At 35.6% G+C, this 26,315-nt stretch overlaps 1 protein-coding gene across 2 annotated transcripts in view; it reads right to left on the bottom strand.

Moving 5' to 3' along the window:
• PLA2G4A (phospholipase A2, group IVA (cytosolic, calcium-dependent)) overlaps positions 1 to 26,315 on the bottom strand; it is a 154,503-nt gene that overhangs the window by 92,448 nt on the left and 35,740 nt on the right. For both annotated transcript variants that reach the window (XM_011999161.1, XM_011999162.1), the window contains exon 3: positions 15,169 to 15,250. In XM_011999161.1, the coding sequence (XP_011854551.1) occupies positions 15,169 to 15,250 (82 nt within the window). The remainder of the gene's footprint in view (positions 1 to 15,168; positions 15,251 to 26,315) is intronic.

The raw sequence follows: 26,315 nt of genomic DNA, 5'->3' as shown, positions 1-26,315 counted from the left end.
TGTTATGCTCATATTCTGCAAGCCACTGAATATTTAAGATTCAGTCAATCTTTGACTGAATGCCAGCCCTTTTTATGACAAATTATGGAAGAGCCAGATCTACCTTCACAGATGACCCACTTTATTCTCTGGCAGGCAGAGACAGTAGGACAGAGATCCTCTATTAAATTTTTAAAAATAAATTGACTTCATTCTTTATAAGGTTAGTCTACCTCTTGGTCACTGCCACTCAAAGGCTCCCAACTTAGAGTCAAGGGTATTTATTCGGCCCCTTTTAATTTGGTCTTTTTGATCTCCTTATTTGTTTGTTTGTTTGTTTGTTTCCTCTTATGAGACTGCCAGTAACTCTCTTCTGTTCTTCAGGTATTTTATGTTTGCTTCTCAGGCTGTTGCCCTGCATGAATCAAGAATTTGGCTAGTGCCTCATGTTGAAGGTGCTGGCTGTCAGGCATACTTCTCTAGGCTTTCTCTCAAGGAACTTAGCTTCTCAAATTCAACTTATTTTGTCCTAAAATCCAGTCTTTATACTCCAAGTCCTTTGAGATTGGCAAAGCTCTGCTGAATTCTTGACATCTTCACTGCTTGGCTACTTCTTATTCCTATCCCTCCCCTCCAACCTCCCTAGATGCAGCTAACTAATTGAGGGAAAATGTGGCTTGCAGAATATTAGCTTATTTCTTTCTATCTTTTTTATTTTTCTTTTGTTTTTTTTTTTTTTGGAGACAGGGTCTTACTCTGTCACCCAGGCTGAAGTACAGTGGCACCATGGTGCCATCTCATCTCACTGTAGCCTCAACCTCCTGGTTTCAGGTGATCCTCATGCCTTAGCCCCCTTCCCCAAGTAGCTGGGACTACAAGTTCACGCCATCATGCTCAGCTAACTTTTTGGATTTTTAGTAGAGACAGGGTTTTACCATGTTGTCCAGGCCTGGTCTCGAACTCCTGGGCTCAAACAATCCATCTGCCTTGGCTTGCCAAAGTGCTGGGATTATAGGCGTGAGCCACCACGCCCGGCCTGGCTTATTTCTCTTCTGAGATCTTAGTCCCTCAAGTCCCAGTTTACTCATCAGCTTTTCATTCCTTCAGACATTTTAAAAAATTAATTGAAAATGTGTTTCCTAAGTTATTATTAGGAAAAGTAAATACTCTGCTATTAGTCACTTTAGCATGCTTCAGTGACCATTTAGTTCCTAACTTGGCCAAACTATAATAATCCCTATTCTTCCCCTCCACCCACCATTCTCCACATGGTTGCTCAAACATTTACTGTTTTTTTTCAAGTCACCTACCCTACTTACTACTTCTCTTTTGAGGACACAATTCAGACTCACACTTCACTGAAAAAAACAAAAGGGGAGGACTTGATGTAGTCTTTCCATTTTCCTTCCCTATATCTCACAATTCAAAAAATATGTTTATAATTTAATAATGCATTCATACTTCAGTCCTTCCTCTATTATCTTAGAAGGAAAAGGATCCTTACACTATTCTCACAATCCCACTGCTCTCAGATATTTCTTATTTTTTAATCCCCAGACTCAAATTTAACCTGTAAATATTAGTTTGGCCTTAGCTGTTTTTTCTCAACTTACAAATATAAACAAATATTGGGCATCCTAAGAAAAATGAACAAAACTTCATCAATTCTGACAATATACTTCCAGATCTTTTCTCTCCTACATCAAAGATTTTGGAAAAATAAATATAGTCTACCCTTATTGCTTCTAAATCTCATTATTCCATAAGTTTCCAACCTACTGTCCTCTGCCTTCTTCTGTTACCCTAAACAGGTAATTCTCTCGAACATAACTTCAATGCCAAATTCAGTGAGCTTTTTCTCACTTTACTTGACACATATGCAACATCCTCGGTGCAATTATCTTTCTTTGTGTCTAATACATCATTCTTTTGTGATTTCCTACCCACCTCTCTAAACAGTTCCTCTGTATCTTTCACTAGCTTTCTCCACCTCAACTCATCACTACACTATGGACTTTCTTCTTGTGTCCCTTACAAATCCCTTATTAGAATTCTTCAAAAGGAAGTGAGGCCTTTAACCACTGTATTGCTCATGTAGTCAAAACCAAGTTGCAAAGGAATTATCAGTTATTTATATAGTCTTGAAAACACTCAATATGCACCCATCATATCACATGGCACACATTAATCGTGTAGTCTAGTTAATCTTAGATCCTTTAAAGTCAATTATCTTCAAGGTTTAAATGGCAGCTATAATGCATTCCTTCATTTCCTCAAGGCTACAAGGGGAAAGTAGTATAAACATGAAAAATATGAGGTTCTTGATTATATGTTAACATATAATCTATTCTTAAGTAATATATTTTGAAATAGTTCAATCCTGTTTAGTTACTCTGAATCAATTCTGGATTTTCTCTAACCCTCCTATAGTTGTGCCTTGCACATAAATGTCAGTGTCTCCCTGATCCTCATCTGTGAGCCCAACCTCCATTCTGAGATCTTAAATCTACTCTTAAATGCCTCAAAAATACCTTAAATACCTTGAAGATACTTCAAACTCAATATTTACAAAGCAAATTTATTTTCATCATTCTTTTCCTAAATGCAAGATAAAAATTAATACAAAAAAAAACCTAAAATAAAAACTTGTGATTTTTCCTCCCTTTCTTTCCTATTTTATTTAATGTCGTCATCTTTTCTACCTGTCTGGGCTAGAAACATGAGAGTTATTGTCTTTTCTTCATAATTCACATTTCCAATCTGTCTCTAAGTTTTAGCTTTTCACTTCTAAAATGACGTTAACATCTGACTCCTTCATTTCATTCAAAATAATTGCCCCAATTCAACTAAGCACCACCTCTCACATAGACTGCTACCATAATCTCTTAGTTGCTTATTCTCAAGGCACCTTCTATAATGCAACCACAACTATCCTTCTGAAACACACTTTTGACCTTCGCTGCCTACCAAGTCAGGCTAAATATGGTGAGAAAGACTTAAAGGCTCCCTCCCCACCCCACATCAAACCCAAGGTTCTCCTTCTAGTCAGTGACCCTTCTCAGTCATTCACTGGAACATCACTCTATGGCAAAGAGGTATCTTTGGAATCTACACATTTCAAACATTCCACACAGGCACATTGATGGCAGAAATATTCGTTCTAACAGAATATTGCTGTACTTTTAGTTGTACATGTTGTTATGTTTTCTTTTGACGTTTTAGCTGATAGCTAAAGTTTATTTAAGTTGTTGTTCTTGTCCTAAGAATATCCAAGATAAGGGTCCAAACACGGTACAGTTAAGAAATATGGAGAATGAGATGTTCTCTCCATTCTTTCCTTATCTAGTACCCACTTCCCTAGTCAACTAGTTGTTTTGTTTTCCTCTTGGGTGAAACTGGCAACTTTAAATCAAGTTCCCCAGAGGCTTTATCTATATACATCTGCATAAAATAAAAATAATTCCACATAAAGCTTCAACCTGCTGGTCAGGTATTATTTTCATCAGAGGTGAAGAAATTGAGACTCAAAGGCATTTAGTGAGTTAAGCAAGTTCATTCAGAGACAGGGTTTTAACCTAGTCTTTCTGAGGCCAGATTTAGTCCTCAGTCAAATATTCCAATACTAATAATTTCTACCTCTTTTTGTCTCTATGAAACTATAAACTCCATGATAGCAGTGAGTACCACTTTCCTATTCACTCCTGTGTCCAAGAGTCTCACATAAAGTCTGAGACATAGGAACCTGACAAACACTTACTAAAAGAAAGGATGATGGACTGACCCTGACCAATACTGTGGAAGAGGTCATAGGCATATAGGCTATAGACCTTTATCATAGGCACAACAGTCTCCACTCAAATTTCATTTTACTCTTTGGTAATAGGTCTCAACCTTCCTGGTGTTTGTCCCCAACTAGTTTATTTGGATTGTAATATAAATCAATGTCAGTCATTTCTTCCAAGTGTATGTGTAATTAACTTTTATTTCTAAGTATTAATTTTATATTTAAAAAAACCTGAACCTCAGCTTACCTCCCTTCATAATAACTCCAAGGAATAGGCAGAGTACCACAGGACTTGTTACATGTAGCAGCCCCTGCTCCCTCCAGAAAGAGCTCAAAATTAGAATCGTTATGTCTACAGATGCTGAAAGACAACTCCTGGGAATTGCTGGGAGTGCAGAAGCTGAAAAAGTTAGTGAAGAATCCAGTGTGGTTTAGCAGACAGAACTTGGGCAGTAATTCTGTGGGGAGAAAGGAGTAAAGCTTTTACAACAACTTGAGCATTGTCTAGGAACTCAGATACGGAACGCCTTTCCCCTCATTTGAAATTACAATGCAGTTTTATTAACACTATGTTGAAATTCCTTTATTAGGCAGTCTCCAATTTAAGTTGTACATTTCATTTCCTTTTTTCTCATAGGCTGAAAATGTATAATAGTGCTTTCTAAAATCACATTTCCTTTTTAAGGGAGCGTAAGGGAGCATGACACTATCAGAAAGTGCCATCGGCCAAATGGATATCAGGAAGATAGCACAATAGCATCCACTGATGATCAACTTGGTACATTTTGTACTAGCAATTGATTTAGTACATTAATGACTAGCTAACTGAGAGTTGGCATATAATAAAAATGATTTATTGCAAAGATGTTGATATTCATGGGAAAATGGGGAGAAATATATGCCAAAACAACATGAAGAAGACTAAATGCAGATCTAAAACAGAACTGAAAGTGTTGTTGTTGCCTGCATTGTCATTTTACTTAAACTTCTATGATACCTTCTTGGAGGGAAATAAAAATATCTTTGTAATCCGTGTCTACGCTTGGAATGTTTTAAATGCTTAAAATGTACGGATATTTCTTGGAATCTTTATAGACTGGACAGAAAGAGTAATTCTCCAGAAATTCTTATATACCATGATAAAATATATTAATTTATTCATATTATTCATTTTAGCTATATGGATTTAACTATATATGAATTCCACTTACTGTAGACAAGAAAAATTATTCTTTTTCATTAAAAAGAGATTCTTAACCTTAACGCTATTGACATTTTGGGCCAGGTAACTCTTTGCTCTATGGTGCTGACTCTGCCTTCTAGATGCTAGTTGCCAATAGAAATACCCAATTTTGACAAAAATGTCTCTAGAATATTGCCCAATGTGTACCAGGAGACAAAATTGTTTCCCAATTTAGAACCACTGCACTAAAGCAAGACATATTCTTGATATTTATTCACTAGCATAAATAATAAAAATAGCTAAGTTCCCTAAATAATATATATTGGACAGATTATGTCAATCTCACTTTAAATATTTTTCTTATGATTTTCTTTTCCCAAACTGAAATGCACCCCCTACTCATTCCATATATTAAAAGGCTACCGACGTTATAAAGCCCATCTCAATCTACACTCAAGTTGTAAAGTCTTCTCTTATTGGCAACACTTTTCCAAAGGGTTATTTAAGCCCATTTCATCTTCCCACCTACCCCACACGCTGCTCACAGGCAAAGCTGCTGCACAAGTAAACATCGAAGTGAGGTAAGTTTGAGTTCCATCCCCAAAACGTAACAGCTCTGCGATTCTGGACTACATACTTAACTAAACTTTAACCAGACTTCTTCACCTGTAAAATTAAAATAAAGACAGTACATATCTCATAGTATCACTGAAATGAACACATAAAGTATATCTAATGTAAAGTCCTAAGAATTTTGTTAAATTTTTGTTTATTTAACCAACACTTCCATTGTGCATACTATGCCATAATTTCATTTAAGCTTCATAAATAATAGTAGGATTATTACTCCCATTTAATAGCTGCAGATACTGAGACATAAAATAGCTAAGTAACTTGTCCAAGTTCACACAGTTAATAAGTAGTAGAAGGGAGATTTGAACCCAAGCAAGCCAGTTTCAGAGACCTTGTTTAAACCACTAAACCATGCTTCCTCTTTGTTATAAATTACACACTCCATAAAGTTATCCACAGTAGATATTACATTATTTTTCTTGTAATTTTCAAGGTACTAAATAAGTACTAACTACATAGCACACACTCAGCAATTATTGATAGAGACATTAGTCAAACCTTGCTGGAATACGTGCTGGGTTATATTTCTTTAATATTTCATTTCTGAAGTTAAAATCACAAAGTTGTCACTTTGTTTTGCATCTGGAGATTTGAATTATTCTTATACATCAACTAAAAAATAGTTTTGTCTGGAATTTTATCCAAATTATTTCATTAAAATATATTGATATATTAAGCGAGGAGTGAGAATGAAAAAGTGCATCCAAGGAGCCAGTAAAATTTATAAAGACCCTCAGACCACAGCTCAGCTAAGTTTAATCCATCACTTCAGTCTCTACATTACCTAATTTTTATTTTTAAGAAAGATTTTATGATATTAAGATATACTAAAACAACGTATGGTAAGCATGTTCACTTAAATGTTTAAATTTTTAGAGCAGCAGAGGTATTCTCTTAGACATAAAAACTTTAAGAACATACTTGTCCTTGGTAATTTAAGAAACATTTAGCCCTGTTTAAATTTAATTCCATTAGGTTTTAATCACATACTTTCTCTACAGAAGTGGCATATGGTTTTTGAACAATTGATATTATTGAAATATCGTAGAGTATTATTCACTGTATTCATCAGACCTAAAACACATGAATACACATGCAGAAACAAAAAAATCTAATGAAGTATAGAGATGAAAAGGATTAACTGTATTCATAAAACCACTTAACAACTTTGTAAACTACCTGACATTCTAAGCAGATAAGGAAGGAACAATAATGCCTTACTAACACATTATATTTCTCCACTACACAGAAAAGACAAGATAAGAGACGTGAGAGAGACATGCGTTATGAAACACTTTACTCATCTTGAAATTATCTTCCACGAAAAGACCATTGGGAAATAATTTCATTATACTTAGAATTTTTAAAATCTTGGGTGGATACTCTAAAACATTCCAAAACCATTAATAAACTAAAACTCATGTTCAGTCATAACCTGAAGACTGATGTTAAGGAAATATTTGTATCAGAAAAGATATATTTTAGGGTTGCCGGTCTATACTTTGGCTAAAGTATAGATCAACAGCAACGCCATTTATAAAAAATAAGATTTGAAACTCCATAATTAATGTAAAAAAAGATTAATTAAATTCATTCAAAGGTGTCGTAAAATTTCCTGTGCATTGAACCTCAGAAAAATTCTAGTTAGTGGTGGATAGAAACAAGAGTCATTTATAATCTTTAAAAAGTGAAGTATAAAATTGTTTTCTAAAATTCTGTCTCTACTGAAGCAAAAAAGGAAGTAATATCAAAAAATAAAGTAATAATTACCCACTGTCATATATTTTACTCATTCATTCAATATTCCCTGAGATCCTACTACTATGCCAGACTCAGAATTAAGCTTTTTTTTTTTTTTTTTTTTTTTGTGACCAAGGGAGTCTCGCTCTGTTGCCCAGGCTGGAGTACAGTGGCTCGATCTCCCAAAGTGCTGGGATTACAGGCTTGAGCCACCGCGTTTTTTTTTTTTTTTTTTTTTTTTTTTTTTTGTGAGTAAGCCTCAGGCCTTAGTCTTGAAAGTGCATGATTACACTCCCATGTGACAAGTGTTACAAAGAAGTCTAGACAGCTGCTGAGGGAGCACAGGGAGTGAAATGTACCCAAGTGTTTTCGGAAAAGAGTTTAACAAAGGAGATACCATTCTCCATTTTGTTCTCTCAAGCTAAGAAAGAAGGGTCCGATAATTTGCTCAACACAGAAATTCACAATGGAAATTTCTTGTCTCTAAGGTGAAAAATTGAAAATTAGTCCAATGCACAGACTACCCAAAATAATATTCTTGGTTCATACAAAGATGATGTTGAAGAAATAGATGTCTTTTCATATTTGTGTTTGAAGTAACTATGATAATAATGGGTCACATTTATTAAGCACTTTCTGTGTGTTAGGCATATAAGTACTTTGCATATGTCAACTCGTTCAGTGCTCACAATATCTCCCACGATGGAGGAAGGCAGAGACAAGAGAAGTAATCTGCCCAAGGACACAGGGCTCGTGAGCAGTCTGCCCTCTCCATCTTTCCTGGAGCTTCTGATCACCGTGAAACTCAAGAATAGCTACCAAACAGATCATTTATTTTCACACTGATTCCTACATGCTCTTGTTGCTAAAGAAGACTCTTAAAAGATTAAATAGATAATGTTTCCCTAAATATCCAATACCCTGCCTCTCACTCCAACATTTACAAATAGGAAGACTGAGTTCTAAGCTCCTTTTTCCCGGAGAATGATTAACACTTTGCATTGAGAAGTGGGACCTCTGAGGAGGATTAAGCAGATCGCCCTACAGGTGAGAGGGTTGAGGCTGCAACTTTGGAAAGATAAAGCTGAAGGAAAGAGGGTTACCCTTCCTGAAAATGTTATATGCATTTGGGTTTTCTTTCATTTCTACAAGTTTTAGAAGCCCGTGCTTCTTGTGTATTGTACACGGGATGGTGGCTACAGGATGGCCATGAAGTCTGAACTCTAACCACCATCATCGGGAGAACAGCAGTAAGATCTCCCTGATGTGCTGCGTGATCGCTGGGGAAGACTGCTCTGAAAGGCATTTCAGTGCCTGCCAAAAAGTGGATGGCCAGAATCCATGAAGACAACATTTAACAGAAGGGTCGATGCCAGTGATGACAAACAGCAAAGATTATGCAAGCCCTACTCCTAATTTACAGGCAAGTATAAATGCCTAGAATTCCTGTAGGACCTTGGAGAGAGGGAGACCACTGACAGTTCCCCTTCTCTAGGGAATGGGGCTCACAATAAAAACTAATGTGATTTGGAAAAAATCATGTAAGGGAAGATTTCATGGCCCTAAGCAAGAATATAGAGACTATCCGGACCATTACACGGTGATGTGTACACTTTCAGAAATTTCTCCACAGGACTGCAAAGACATAAAAAGCAACACAGCATGATTTAAAAAGAACTGAACATTTGCATATATTTAGAATATCTACTTTATGTATGAACATACTGTCAAAATAAACTGTTAAAAAATTTTCATAGTTATTTCACGAATCTTATAAATGTTCAACATGCATCCCTCACATCACAAGGCCCACATCAGAACTGTTGCTGACTCATCCTAGACAGCACATCTCCACTAAAGGAGAGGCGAAGGCACAGTGGGTTCCTTCTTTCCTCAAGGCCATAAAGCAGAACAAACTCAAGTTTTCACAAGTCCCCACAAGAAAGCATGTGGTCTAAAACATTTGAAAAAACTTTTTCATTCTGTTTGGAATCACCCTGGTTTTGTGCTTACAATTCTCTGACAATGTGTGAAAGGTGAAAGTTTAAACTTCCGTTTGGGAGAAGCACCATATTTTCATTAGCAGCAAGGATTTACCTAAACTTCATACAGTGGAAACATATTACATCACAGGCGTGCCACATAGGAACCAAAGCTCTTTGCAGGAGAGAATAAAACAATATTTTACCATGCTGCAGTGGTTAAAAGCAGGGTACCTAGTGTGATGCTGCCTGGGTTCTTAGATGGATCACAAATATCACACAATCAAATATCACACAGTCAAATATCACACAATCACCAATTAAGCTGAAAGAGAATTACATATTAAACTATTTATGGAAGGTACCTTTATATGTATGAGGGAAAGACTATATTTGTAAATGTGTGTGTATGTATAGTACATTTCATGTATTAGTCATTTAACATGAAGTGAGCACTGTGACTTTTGAAACAATAAAAATATATGTTCTTCCTTTCTCATGGCTTGTAATCTGATATTTTCGTGATTTTAGTATAAAATAATTTCAGAATTTAGCCGGGCGCGGTGGCTCACGCCTGTAATCCCAGCACTTTGGGAGGCTGAGACGGGCAGATCACGAGGTCAAGAGATCGAGACCATCCTACCTAACATGGTGAAACCCCGTCTCTACTAAAAATACAAAAAAATTAGCTGGGTGTGGTGGCAGGTGCCTGTAGTCCCAGCTACTCGGAAGGCTGAGGCAGGAGAATGGCGTGAACCCGGGAGGCAGAGCTTGCAGTGAGCCGAGATTACACCACTGCACTCCAGCCTGGGAGACAGAGCAAGGCTCTGCCTCAAAAAAAAATAAAAATAAAAATAAATAAATAAAATAATTTCAGAATTTAACAATGTAACTGTGGATTTAAGGTATTTATGTTTATTTCTATCATTCTCATTGATAATGTAATGAGTTATGTAATTAAGCATGCTTTCATAAGAATTTCAAAAATAAACAGCATTAAGGTATTCATGATTATTTTATTTTACAAAAGTAAAATCAGTGAAAAACAAACGTCTTAGAATCTTTGTTCCATCATGGATTTTTAAAGTCTTTGCTCTGCTCACAAGTCCTGTAGATCTCAGGGTAAGCAAACATAAACTAGAAGAAATTGCCTAGAGCTTGCCTTTCAAAATGTGGTTCATGGGTCAGCAATGTCTACATCAGTTGTATGTTAGAAATTTGGAATCTACTCCCCAAACCTACAAAACCAAAATCTGCATTTTGAATAAAAACCCCCAGTGACTCATACAGACATTAAAATCTAAGAAGCACCATTTGGGGAAGATTAGGTCCAGCCTTAGAACTGCAAATGGCACAACCCTTTAAAAACTAGAAACTTGATCCAAATCTTGCCAGGAAGTTATCAGAAATAGAATATCATTTACCTACAGACACAGACTTTTTGAATATTAAGAGCCTGAGGTTATTAAGAAAATCTTAAAGAAGTAGTTAAGATATTAATCAACACAATCTTATAAAATTGGCTTGAATACAATAAGTTCATAATTTTCCCAAGCATATGTATTTTTTATTAGAGTTTAAATGCGAGCATTAAACACCGTTGTCATTTGAATACTTAAGTTAGATCCACCTGCAATCCTATAACTGTTCTTAGAAGCTCTAATGTTTATGATGTTAATTCTGTAAAGAAAAAGAGTTCATGTGTCTAATAAAAGGACCAGACAAGGAAAGAATCCTCAGTATACATATCCATAATTAGGATAGTTCTAAAACTCTAATATTCTGTCGTATTTTATCATGTAAAAAACATGATGGCATTTCTTATCTAATCTCATCTCAGGGAGTGAAACATGGCTCTAATAGTTCTGAATTCTGAGACTAGACTCCATTATCATTCAGGATCTGTGTTTTCCCCAACACTTTCTAAAAGAAGCAGAAATTCAATAAGGTAGCTATTGCATTTGTGTCAGCTATTTCATTTGGTTATAAAATGAGTTTGTGGCCAGAGTTGTGTGTTCTGTTTCTCACAGGCACAAAGAAAATTCTATGACCAATTGAAATACTACACTCACTGCAGCCATTCTGCAAACTTATCTTCTGTTAAAAGAGGAAAAGGACAATGTAGAATATAGAGTTTGACACACATTCACCCAACATTTAGCACCCAACATGATGTTGACATGTAGCTTGTTACATATCATATCTACAACAACTTCCTGTAGGTTTAAAAGCAAGAGTTACATTAATATTATCAAATTAATGCAAGTTACTTATTTCAAAGATAAAAATAGAGTGATGATTTTGAGTTAGGTGTAAATGTGAACTTCAGACTGCCTCTTCCTATGAACTGTAAACATAAGAATGCAGAAGGAGTTATTACTGGAGCACTGGGTATAAATACTACATTTGAGTAATACTGAGATTAGCAACCATGACTGGGAAGGAACTGGCAGCTGTCTTATTCTTGGCTTGTCAATGCCCTCAAGTGAAAACAAGGAATGAAAGAGATGCTATAAATTAAAATGTCAGCTCTGACTCTTCAAAAGACAGTTTATTGGGTGTTGCTGATTTTATTCTGATGTTTTAACAGTGCAGAAGCATATTTCTAAATGTAGCTAGTTAGGGTAGCACGATTTATGAAAGGACAAAATAAAAAGTAGATATAACCTTAGTATTATCCTTTATTATTATTATACTTTAAGTTCTAGGGTACATGTGCATAACGTGCAGGTTTGTTACATATGTATAAGGCGCTGGATTTAGTATTATCCTTTTTAAAAAGAGATATAAATATTTTACCAAGGATTAACTATTTGATGTTTTATTTGTCTTGATACCCTTGAGAAAGCCCTCACACACACAAGCAGGGCAGAAAACTCCAGTAGTAATCCATCATTCTTCTTTACCAAGATGTAGAATTTTATGGTGCTCTACCTTTATAAATAAATGCAGACACTATAAACAACAGAAAAGGATGTAGAGTTCTGTGATCCTGGTCTTCACAGATCTTAGGACTTTTAAAAAATAGTTCTTATAGTTCTATTCTTGTCTATGTTTAAAGAACTGCTATATACAAACACCCCAAATTCAGCTATTTGGTAATTTGTCTAGATCAAACTCTCCAAGAAATATCATCAAAATTCCTCTCAGAAAAGTGATGGCTAATACCTGTGCCTTTTCTCACTAGAATCTCCTACGGAACTTTTCAAAAACAAAGTGGTTGGCACTGTATATCATCAATTCACTTTTCCATAGTAACTTTATCACTACATTTATTTCTCGAAAAATCCTTCATGTTCTTTTTGTCTCTTCCTGACTCCTGTGAACTCATTAAGGTGATGTAAATGGTTGGCAACAACTCCCTCCCCACACAAAAAAAGCAGTAATTCAAAAATAATCCAATTACAAATGCTGAATAAAAATTCTAACAGAATGCCATAATACTGTCCTTTCTCCCATAGCAATTAATCTTCAGTGGCCATTCCTTCCATGGGTCCTTCACCTTAAAAAGGAAGCTTCTAAAATTAAGAGTCTAATCTGTGTTATGTACACTGTGGGGATCCAAAATCTAAATGTTCTCTGTCCCAGGAGATGAATTAATATCTCAGGTTCATTCTTTTAGTAATATTATCAATATCAATTCAAAGAGATTTAAAATGAAACTTTCAGCATTGCTTTTTTCACTATTCTAATTATAATAAGTAACCATTGCCAAAGTACCTGGGTGTACCATGAGAAGTTGCTAGAAAATCAGATCCACACCAGTTGAAAGAGACTCATGGGGCATAAAGTTTGAACTGCTGTTGGACTCATCTTAAGCACAATAATAGCCATTGTCTCTACACAACAGAACTCTGCATTGATTAAAAAAAAGAGGGGGTGGGTTGCTGCTGCTTTATCTAAGAGATAATAACTGTATTTTTAAAAGTCAAATTAGCTCTGTCTTTTGCATGCCTGACAAGCTACTGACATAGAATTTAGTTGAATTAAGAATGGCTTTTCCAACACACAGCATGACCTCTTTGGTTGTAAAACTCATACCTTATCTTAAGATTATGGTGGGTAATAGTCTCTAAATACAGCTTCTAATGAGGCTTCCCTTTCACAAGGGCCTTTCTTTCAGTAAATTCTCATTAAAATGGTGAAAATGAAAAGAATTGTGAAAAGCAAAATAAGAATACCTTCAGAAAAATATTAATAAAGGGATGATTAGATGGTTTAAACTGAAGTCTGAGATAAACTTAAAATGTAAACCTCTGATCGAAGCTAGTTTTGAAGACATTGCCATTGCTTTCCTCACCTGCCATGAAAACCACTGTTCAGCCAAAACTCTTGCTGTTAGATTCTATCTAACAATCCTCTCCTCGCTTCTGACATTTACCAGCTTCCTGGACTCTCCTCATTCACTGAAGCTTTAAGTTCACATTCTTTCTTTTCTTAGTATCTAACTCCTCCCTCTTTATTGGCATTTTCATTGCCATTTCAACAAGCTGACGTCCCTCCTGTTCTTTGAAAAAAAAAAAAAAGAAAAACCTATTTTCCATATTCTTCTCCAATATATTTAATATACTACAATCACAACATTTTGAAAAATGAAAATTTAGGTGTATGACTTACTACTTAAATGCCACCAAATTCTTCCCATTGCATTAATGAAAAAATCTCAGTCTTAAGTCTTTGTCTTACCACGGCTTATCATCCTAGGCTATCATCCCCGTTATCTATTCTCTAGTAATATTGGGTCTGTTCTAGCTCCTCACAAGCACTCTGGTCTTTTTTGCCTTGGAACGTGCTGTTTTCTCTGCCTAGGACTTCTTCTTGCTCTCATGACCAAGATACTTTTCTTTTAGGTACCAGTTGAAATGTCATTTGGGCTGGGAACCCTACATTGCTTCCTGGATGATATATTGCAATCTCTGTTCCTTTACCAAAACCTGTTTTGAGAGTTAAATTATCCATTCCCATATTAATAATCTAAGATGGTAACAAATCTGAGACATTATTAAATCTAGGATGTTATCAAACCCATCGTCATAATACTTCATTGTATCCATTATTCTTTCTATTCCCACCTGCATGAATTCCAACCATTTAAATAATAAGATTCCACAAGGAAAACTGCCTTTTTTTAAAAGCATGAAGGAAGATACTGTCAACAAGTTAATTCAGCATTATCCTCAGGCTGTGGTTCACATCATTTCAGGCTGTCCTATACCAGTTTCTATGGCTATTGCATACAAAATAAACATACTCAAAGGCATAAGAACTAGAGAAAAACTACATTTTAAAAATTCTAAATGTATAATACCTCACAGAGGCAGCTTGTTTAAAGTCTTTACTCAGTACTCTTGTAGAAGCAAAATTAAACAAAATTTCTTTGAATTCCCAAGATGTGTACATCACAAGAAAGTCCTTTTGTCTGACTCCAAGTGACCTCAGCTAATTTAAGACCCAAGTAAAATGCTATTCTGACAGATAGCATCAGAGAACTGTTTGAAATGTTATCATTCAAAGATCTAGACAAACATAACCACACTTAAAGAAGGCAGAACCTCTGATTTGTCAAGGAACTCAAGCAATTAGAGGGTGAACCATAATTACACATGTTTTAACAGCAAAGAAAATAAGGGCACTTACGCATGTCACCAAAGGCCCCCTTTGTGACTTTGGCTAATTTAAGGCCCCGGTAAAATGCTATTCTGACAGATAGCATCAGAGAACTGTTTGGAATGTTATCATTCAAAGATCTAGGCAAACATAACCACATTTGAAGAAGGCAGAATCTCCGATTTGTCAAGGAACTCAAGCAATTGAAGGGTGAACCATAATTACACATGTTTAACAGCAAAGAAAATAAGGGTACTTACGCATGTCACCAAAGGCCCCCTTTGTCACTTTGGTGGCACGTAACACCACTACCGTAAACTTGTGGGAATACTGGTGCTCCACCTGGAAATAAAATGACAGTAAATTTAAAATAAGCTTCCAACATAGAACCTCAATTTTTCCTTGAGATTAATTTAAAACAGTCTACTTAAAAACAAGTAGCATGCATACTAGAAACATTATTTGATCTGAGGTTGTTTCTTTTTCCACTCTCTTCTCTCTCATCACAGTATCATTGGGAAGTTTAGATTGTGCCTTAAAATGTCACTACAGCTTGACCATCAGCACTTCTTTGTAGTCCGGTTTACCAAGCACTTGGTAAAAAATGTAAATCAGGACTGCAGGTATTCTAGGAGCACAATCAGGCTTTGTACTTGTTGACTAGGAAGCCCTGGCTTATAAAGGTGAACTCAGAGCAAGACGTACTAGATTCGTTTGTTGTTGTTGTTGCTGTTCACTGAAGCAATCAATCAAAAGTATTTTCTGAATGACGTTTCCAGGACAGCTTTCAAAACCCTATGGACCCAAGGCAATAACCAGCAAACAAATTGCACGAATTGTAATGCATTTGTTAGAAATCATATGCAAGAATATTAAAATGTGCTATTAGCCTAACACCTTGCATAAACACAATAAACATTAACAGGTAGAGAACTTCATTAGACACGTCACTTAAATGGGAAACAGTTATTAAACAATTCTACTCACTAAAGCAGAATGAGGAAGCAGGAACTCACATAGTTCTTGGAGCAACTGAAAAGGTTACAAAGTCTTTATCTAAAACTCAAGCATTTCTTGTTTTAATCTTAGGAGAGGTCACTTCCCTTAATTTTAGTAGGCTTGCTTAACTGGTTGAAAAGTTCATAATTGATTAAAAAGAGGCTCAGATACTGACAATACTGAAAAGTGAGTAGCGACAGTCTAAATGCAAGGAGGCAAAAAAAAAAAATGTCAATAGTGTAGACAGATTGATAAGGACCAGCAGTAGTAGAATATAGGGACAAAAATCAGACAGCACTCAATAGTTTCTGTAGAAATCACTCCATTAATAGTGTAATTAATATTCCAATTTATAATACAGCATCAAAGAGGTGAAGACATGAATAATGAGCATATCTTGTTTAAAAAGTCAGAGAAGCATAAAAATATTTCAAAATAATGCTTATTCAACTTTATTTTAAAAAAGAAATACCTTCAACATCCAAGAGTTCTGAGTAGCCAAAGTTTTATTATACATAGATGAAATGAACAATCAGAAAAATAATTGAAACTAAATGAAATTGACAGCACAACTTGTCAAAATTTGAATGATGCATTGAAAGCAGTACTGAATGGGAAATTTATAGCACTGAATGCATGTATTAAAAAAGAAGAAAGAACTAAAACCAATAATCTAAGCTACCACCTTAGGGTACTAGAAAAAGAAGAGCAAATTAAATCCAAGGTAAACAAAAGAAAAATAGTAAATATTAGAACAGAAATCAATAAAATTGGAAACAGGAAATAGAGAAAATCAATGAAACCAAAATTTGGTTCTTTGAAAAAATCAATAAGATCAATGAGACATTAGCCATGCTAAGAAAAAAAAAAAGAGAGAGAGCGAGCGAGAGAGAGAGGACAAAATTACTAATACCAGAAATGATAAGGGACAGTATTACAGATCACATGGATATTAAAAGGATAACAGAAGAAATACTACAAACAACTCTATGCTCACAAATTTGATAACCTGGATGAAATGAATCGATTTCTTAAAAGACAGAATCTATCAAAACTTTCATAAGAAGAAATAGACAATCTAAATAGACACGTCTATTAAAGAAATTGAATCAATAATTAATAACCTTACAAAACAGAAAGCACCATGCTCACATGGCTTCACTGTTAAATTCTACCAAACATTTAAGAGGAAACTATATCAATTATTATATCAATTCTCTGCAACCTCTTCCAGAGGATTAAAGCAGAGGGAATACTTCTTAAATCTTTCTTGGAGACCATTACCCAAATTCCAAAACCAGACAAAGACATTACAAGAAAAGAAAACTACAGGCCAATATTTCTCATGAACATACATGCTAAAGTTCTCAACAAAATATTAGTAAATCAAGTCCAACAACATATAAAAAGGATTATACACCAGGCCGGGCACAGTGGCTCATGTCTGTATTTTGGGAGGCCAAGGCGGGCATATCACCTGAGGTCAGGAGTTTGAGACCAGCCTGGCTAACATAGTGAAACTCTATCTCTACTAAAAATACCAAAAAATTAGCTGGGCATGGTGGTGTGTGACTGTAATCCCAGCTACTTGGGAGGCTGAAGCAAGAGAATCGCTTGAACCCTGGCAGCAGAGGTTGCAGTGAGCAAGACAACACCACTGCACTCCAGCCTAGGTGACAGAGTGGACTCCGTCTAAAAAAAAAAAAAGAATTATACACCATGACCAAGTGGGGTTTATGTCAGATACGCAAGGCTGATTCAGCATTCAAAAGTTTATTAATTAAAGTCATCATATCAACAGGCTAAACAAGAAAAATTACATGATCATATCAACAGATGAATAAAAAGCATCCGACAAAATTTAACATCCATTCATAATAGAAAAAAATTTCAGCGAAATAGAAATAGAAGGAAGTTTCATCAACTTGATAAAGGACATCTACAAAAAACTATAATCAATGTCATATTTAATGATGACAAATGGAGGCTTCCCCAAAAAGATCAGGAGCAAAGTAAGGAGGACCCCTGTCATCACCCCTTTTCAACATTGTACTGGAAGTCCTATTTAATGCAATAAGATAAGAAAAGGAAATAAAAGGTATATAGATTGAGAATGAAGAAATAAAACTTTGTTCACAGATAACATGTATGTTTATGAAGAAAACCCAATATAATCAATTTGAAAAAATACTCCTGGAACTAATTATATGACTATAACAAGGTTGCAGGAGATAAGATTAACATACAAAAGTCAATTGCTTTTCTACATACCAGAAATGAACAAGTAGACTTTGAAATTAAAAACACAATACTTCTTATATTAGCACTTTCCAAAATGAAATAGTTATAAATCTAACAATGTATGTAGAGGATCTATATGAGGAAGAATACAAAATTCATATGAAATAAGTCGAGGAAGAACTAAATAAATGGAGAGATATTCAATATTCATGGATGGGAAGACTCAATAATGTAAAGATGTCATTTCTTTCCATTGTGACCTATAGATTCAACAAAGTCCCGACAAAAATCACAAAATATTCTGTGAAAACGAGAAACTGATTCTAAAATTTATATGAAGAGGCAAAAGCAGAATAGTAAACACAAAATTGAAGGAGAAGAGAAAAGTTAGAGTACTGACGCTATGCAACTTCAAGACTTACTATAAAGCTACAGTAATCAAGACAGTGTGGTACAGGCAATAAAAAAAAAAAAATACACAAACAAACCAGATCAGTGGAACAGAATAGAGAAGCACATAGATGAAGTCAACTGATCTTTGACAAAGGAGAAAAGACAATATAACAAAGCAAAGATAGTCTTTTCAACAAATGATGCTTGAACAGCTGGACATCCACATGCAGAAAATGAATCTACACAGGTGATAACTGGGCCTGAAATACAATGAGAAAATGCTCTTGAAAATCTGTTTAAAATTAGCTTTCTCTGCAAAAGAAACCCTCTCAATAATAATTATTGCACATAATGATGCCCCCTCCCAAAATCATCTATGCTTTTTTTCCATATCTAAGAATTTCTAATATTACATGGATTTTCAAATACCTAGAAACCTTCCTTGTATCATAAAAACTATGAGCAATATTTTTATCCATTATTTAATATTTGATTTTTGAAGTTGCTGCAAATATATTCATATACTAAATGTTTATTAATAACATGGACAAAAAGATTGTTTTTATTATAAGGACTCATTGAATGTGAACCATATGTCATACATCCTAGTAGACACCAACTGTCATTTAATATTCCCAACAACCCTAAAGAATAGGTGTTATTATTTATATTTATAAATGAGTAAAATGAGATTCTGAGAGACTCAGTAATTTCCCAGTTACTCATAGATAGTAAATGATGACCTTTCACTAGAATTCAGCCTTGCCATTCTGTGTCTGTGCCCATCTCTTTCAAAGAGCTTTAAAGATTAATAAGAGAGTATCTATAATAAAGTAAGCACATATTCTTGGAGAAAGATGTTCAGTTTCAGTCAATTATTATCCAAATAGTCTTTTAAGAATTGCTTACCATGTTTCCTGGGGCCACTATCACAAGCAATTTCAAACTAGTCCAGACTGCGCTAGGTTTCAACTTGGATAGGAGATGTTTGGTTATATCTCAGGGATAGTGCCAGAGGAAATTATATTACTGAATTCACAACCAGTGTTTTCCAAGGGAAACTAATGACTCAGGACAATGGTGGCTGGTAGTTGGCAGAGAGAGATGTCATATTTCAATTGAGATGTCAAATCTAAGCTCAATCCACCGACTTAGTCATGAAGATTAAGCTTTGCCTTCAGGTCTTGGATTACTTTGAGTGTCTTTCTGCATTCATATTCATTTCCATAGTAAAAACCAAGATGCTTTTTCTTTTCAAAATTACAAATTCCTATTCATTAGGAAAACAACTACTGGATTAAATTCATTCTGGATAAGTCTGGATAAGTATATTGATATATGTAACTATGTTTGGCATTGAAAAAAAGAACCAATTTATACAAAATCAATTTGATGATCTTCCTAATCTGTTTAAAACTCTACTGTTATAAGACAAGAACCAAAGAAACAATCATAAAACAAAGCTGATGGAAAATAAAGTAGATTCTGCATGCAAATATTGTTTTTCTCTATTCAACCTAACTTTGCCTAATTTTTAAAACTAAAAACTGTTAGTATGACAAAGACTATATGTTATTACTGAATGCAGAGATTATGATCACCACAATTGGCAATAGGCACCTTCTCAGAATTTTTTTTTTTAATGGCTGCATTGACGTCATTAACAAATCATGAGGCTTTTTTGATAAGATGCTTATTTTCAGTTTCACTTTCAGGTGTGGAGTTTCATTCTAATATAACTATGAAGCACAGGCATTTTGCTATTATTCACCTACATTTTTAAAGAATGATCAGCATTATCTATTTTTAGTCTAACAATAATACCTAACCTTGGTATTATTCAAAACTTATCAGTCATGAGTTGGCCATATGCAGAAATTATCTTAATGCTCAAAACATCTAATTTGGAACATAATTTGTTAGCTCTAGAAGACATCACTAAAAGAAAATCAAAATCAGAAATGTGACTTGAGATTCTTCTCCCCTTGAACAAGAAATTTATCACCTGCACAAGTATATACATTCAATTTGGCAATTATTTTATTTTATCTTATCTTATCTTATCTTATCTTATCTTATCTTATCTTATTTTATTTTATTTTATTTTATTTTATTTTGACAGTCTCATTCTATCGCCCAGCCTAGAGTGCAGTGGATCAGATGATCTTCCCACCTCAGCCTCCCAAGTACCTGGGACTACAGGCACGCACCACCACACCCGGCTAATTTTTGTTTCTTGTTTTTGTTTTTGTAGAGATGGGATTTTGCCATGTTACTCAGGCTAGTGTCAAACTCCTAGGCTCAAGTGATCTGCCCACCTCAGCCTCCCAAAGTGCTGGGATTACAGGTGTGAGCCACCACACCTGGCCTATAGTTGTATATATTTTAAAAAATAAAACCAAATACAGAGTGCATTCTTATTGCAGTAGGAAGATTTTAAGTCCTCTTTTAATCACGAGTTTAGGGACTAGTATCCAGAATATATAAGAAACTCAACTCAATAACATAATAATAATAATTATCTGATTTTGAAAACAAGTAAAAGACCTAACTAGACATTTCTCAAAAGAAGACACTCAAATGGCCAAAAAGTTTATGAAAAAAAATGTTCAACATCACTTATCCTCAGGGAAATGCAAATCAAAACCACGATGAGATATTACCTCTTCCCAACTAGAATCACTATTATAAAAACCACAAAAATAACAAACGCTTGCATAGATGTAGAGAAAGAAAACATTTATACACTGTTGGTGGAAAAGTAAATTTGCATAGCCATTGTGTAAAACAGTATGGAGGTTCTTCAAAGAAATTAAAAATGGTACTACCATATGGTCCAGCAGTCCTACTATTGGGCATATATCCAAAGGAAATGAAAGCAGTATGTTGAAGACAAATCTGCACTCCCATGTTTATTGCAACATTCACAACATTCACAATAACCAAGATATGGAATCAACCTAAGTGCCCATCAATGGATGAATGGATAAATAAAAGTGGTCCACATACACAATGGAATACTATTCAACCATAAGAAAGAAGGAAATCTTGTCCTTTGTTCACACCTGTAAACCACCACTTGGAGGGAGGCCAAGGAAGGTGGATCACCTGAGGTCAGGAGTTTGAGACCAGCCTGGCCAATGGTGAAACCCCATCTCTACTAAAAATATAAAAAAATTAGCCGGGCATGGTGGTAGGCACCTGTAATCCCAGCTTCTTGGGAGGCTGAGACAGGAGAATGGCTTGAACCCAGGAGGCGGAGGTTACAGTGAGCTGAGATCGCACCACTGCCCTCCAGTTTGGGTAACAGAGCGAGACTCTGTCTCAAAAAATAAAAATAAAAAATAAAAATAAATTAGGTATTTGCACAGAAAGACAAATAGCACAAGATCTACCCGTACGTGGAATCTAAAGAAGTTGAGGCCATAGAAGTAGAGAGTAAGATAGTGGTTACCAGAGGCTAGGGAAGATAGGAGGGAGGAGAAAATGAGGAGAGAATGGTAAATGGGTACAAAGTTAGGTAGGAGAAATAAGTACTGGTGTTCTACAGTACAGCAGGATGACTATGGTTAATAGTAACGTGCTGCGTATTTCAAAATAGAACAGAAGATTTTTAATGTGTTCACCACAAAGGCATGATAAATGTATGAGATGATGAATATGCTAAAAATCTTGATTTGATTATTACACAATGTATAATATAATGGAACATCATACTGTACCCCGTATATATGTACAATTACTATATGTCAATTAAAAACAGAATTTTTAAAAGTGAAGTTTCAAACAAAAAAGGAACAAGATTTCAGGGACTGCCCTAGCAGTGAAAACCAATACAAGAAAATATTAATTTTAACAGCTTCGTTCTAAACTTCTAATTTAGCTGGGTTCTGTGGTGCACACCTATAGTTACAGCTATCTGAGAGGCTCAGACGGAAGGATTGCTTGAGCCCAGGAGTTTGAGGCCAGCCTAGGCAATACAGCAGACCCTTTCTTTAAAAAAGAAAATAGTAAAATATTTATTTAATGATATATTCATCATGAATTTATAGTGACTATAATATCCTTAAAACACTGAAATGAAACAACTTCCCAAATATCTAGCACCTAAATTGTAAGTATAATATAGATTCTAGTCCAATGGTAACTAAATAGCTGTAGCATCACAAAAAAAAAGTGTGAACATCAGCCTTTTCCTACCTCCATACTTATGAGGAAATCTACACTCTCCTGGAGTAACAGTGACTGAGTGGACTGTGAAGAACAGGCGCACCTTCACCTTTCTAGAGAAGCTCATTAGAACACATGAAGTAGCATGTGCATTTGAAAAGTTTTTCTCACACATCCTTGGCGCTTTGGGGAAGTCATATTTATTTGGTTTAGAATTACTGCCCTAGATGATAAGTCATGTTCATTCAGATTTAAGATGCCTTAGAACTGATGGTTTTCAAATGTGAACCTTAAGGCTAATAGATCCAATACACTTGAAAATATGGATATGCTAACAAATGCAATTTTAGATATTTTATCCCTATTTTGAGGCACTTCTTAAAAACCTTCTCCCTGCTTTACTTGTTCTTTTCATTAAGCAACAAATAAAAGGTTCAGGCCAGGCATGGTGGCTCAGGCCTGTAATCCCAGCACTTTGGGAAACTAAGGAGGGTGGATTACTCAAGGTCAGGAGTTTCAGACCAGCCTAGCCAACATGGTGAAACCCCATCGCTATTAAAAATACAAAAAATTAGCTGGACATGGTAGCCCACGCCTGTAATCCTAGCTACTTGGGAGCCAGCATTAACTACCAGAACAGAGAGCAAAGGTGAAAAAGAGCACAAAAAATCCCAGAGAGGTGAGCTCAGTTTTGCCATAGGGGCATTTGCTGATCCAGAAGAGGAGAGGACTAAGAGACTGCGCAGCCTTGAGAGATTGATCAGCATTCTAAGAACAAGAACCCCGATAAACCACACTCCTCTTTCAAAGTAAAATCTCCATAGATTGTGACATAGGACTAAACGTGAACATCCTTTCTATGTACTGGTAACCCATTTTAGTGTAATACAAGCTGCCCAGAAAACCAATCTGGAACTGGGATTACATTTGTCCCAAACCGCTAGTATCCCCAGGGGCCTGATGGAAGCAAATAAGTTATCTCTAAAAGATTACTTCTATTTTTCACCATAGTGTTCAACACAAAATCAAAGATAACTGGGATTATAACGAGTCATGACACCAAGTCTGCAAACCAGCATAATTAATCAACAGGCACAGAAACAAACCCATCCATTAATCAGCTATACTATACTTACAGTGTTCAAGGAAAAGAAAGTCAAATTGAAATATGACTATATGGGAGTGGGAGTATAAAAAAAGGCTGAGAAAATTTTTAAACGAACTAAAAAGAAATTTGAGAACTGAAAGATAAACCTGGTGATATTCTAGGAATTTCTGATCTATGTTGTGCAGTAAAGAAACAGAAACGGCCAGGAGCGGTGGCTCACGCCTGTAATCCCAGCACTTTGGGCAGCCGAGGCGGGCGGATCACAAGCTCAGGAGATCGAGACCACGGTGAAACCCAGTATCTACTAAAAATACAAAATATTAGCCGGGCTTGGTGGCGGGCGCCTGTAGTCCCAGCTACTCCGGAGGCTGCGGCAAGAGAATGGCGTGAACCCGGGAGGCGGAGCTTGCAGTGAGCCGAGATCGCGCCACTGCACCCCAGCCTGGGGGACAGAGCGATTCTCAAAAAAAAAAAAAAAAAAAAGAGGCAGAAATATGGACATTACTTTGAATTAGCACACTTTCGCCCCCTAAGGGAGGCTTGTGGCAGGGCATGAATGATATCAAGGACAAGTTAGGAGTTTATCATTAGCTGTGATGATTAATTTTACATATCAATTTCAGTAGGCCATGTGTTGTCCAGATTAAACATTGTTTTAGATGTGCCTATGAGGGTATATCTAAATCACATTACCGTTTGAACCAGTGGGCTCAAGTAAAGTAGATTGCCCTCCCGGATGCAGTCGGGCATTACCCAATCTGTTGACAGCTCAAACAGAACAGAGGCAGAGGAAGGAAGAATTCATCCCCATTTATTCTTGTCTCACTGTTTGAGCTGAGACATCGCCTTGCATTTCGTCCTGCTCTCAGATTGGGATTCACATTATCAGCTCCCTTGGTTCTCAGGCCTTCAGACGAAAGCCAAAATACACCCCAACTTTACAGTGTTTCCAGCTTGAGATGGCAGATCGTAGGACTGCTCAGCCTCCATAATTGTGTGAGCCAATCATTAGTCAATTAATTATCAATTAACTGATTTCTCATAATAAATCAACAAATTAATCAATATCTCCTGTTTGTCATAATAAATTAATTAATACCACATACTTAATGAATTAATATCTCCTATTGGTCCTGATTCTCTAGAGAATCCCAATACACTAGCTTTCTTCTTCTTCATTTTTTAGATTTTGAGTGCTCACAGAAATTCTACTATTTGCCAAAAAACTCATTATTAACTCATTAACAGTCCTGTGCTTTTGTAATAATAGTTTTACCACTTTTATATTTCTGATTTTCTAGTAACAGCATCTCACCATCTAACTTTTCTGAAAATATCTTATTTCATTATTTCAAAGGAATAATTTTGTGCACATAACAATTTACTACTACTTATGAAAGCTCTGTGAAGCAGACACAGCAGGTCCTATTCATACCCTGTTTTTCAGATGAGGCAGGTAAAAGTCAGAGTCTACGTGTTCATGAACATGTAACTGGTAAGACTAGAACTCCTACCAGAACACTAGTTCTTTGATTACTTATTCAGTGGTGGTTTTCTTTCCTGTGTTACTGTAATAATCTGAATAATAGCTTTCTACATTTTTGGTAAAATTTCCAGTCATCCTACAATTATATTTTTTGAAAGTTCTTGTATTTTACTATGCAATCATGCTGCCAGATCCACGTGGTTTACTGTCCCTAATGTGAAGACAACCTTAGTTTCTGTGGGATGTGGGACAGTGCCCCTCCATTGTTAATAGGTGGTAGAAAGAGGTGTGAATTTTTTCACTTCAGACATATGACTCATATTTTCAGAATAAAAAGATGGAAAATGTTATAAATATTTTATACTTGACCTCTACTTGTGAAATTGATGGCTCCTGGTTAAAAAAAAAAAAAAAAAAAAACTTCAATAAATTCTGAAGGTACAAAAATCCTTGAGGTTGGAAGTCACATCATAATGATTCTAAACATATGGAAACTAAACTCTGTCATGTATTTGTCACTCTGTTTTCCTACCAGCTTCTTAAAATCCAAGCACCATTGGAAGCAAGCGAGCTTGCTGGCTGCAAATTGCTGCATCAGCCCACAGGATTCTCCAACATGTCCCTGCATCACAGGAATGGTGAAAATGAGCCCAGTCTTCTGGCCTTGAGGCAGCCAAAACTGTGTTAGCCTGTTTGGCACCAAGAGCTCATTACTATTAATAGTAAGCTGGCTTGATTCACTCCAACTTTCCTTTTTACTAATATCATTCAGTGTTGAGTGTGCTTGCTCACTTACATATTTTGAAAAATATCCTTCTGTGAAAACCATAGCAGGGAATTTTTTAAAAAACAATTTACACACACACACATATGCACACACCCACAGTTGGTTTTTTCTCATATACACTTAGCAAGAATAAGAAGAATGAAGGAAACTGTAAAGCTCACAGATCTCTTCATTTAAAAGGGCTATAAATTAGAATGCTAGTTGATGTCTAAGTCTGATATTG

This window comes from Mandrillus leucophaeus, unplaced genomic scaffold, assembly GCF_000951045.1.
Source record: "Mandrillus leucophaeus isolate KB7577 unplaced genomic scaffold, Mleu.le_1.0 Scaffold584, whole genome shotgun sequence".
NCBI classification, from domain to species: domain Eukaryota; kingdom Metazoa; phylum Chordata; class Mammalia; order Primates; family Cercopithecidae; genus Mandrillus; species Mandrillus leucophaeus.
This window is presented reverse-complemented; position numbering and strand designations above follow the sequence as displayed.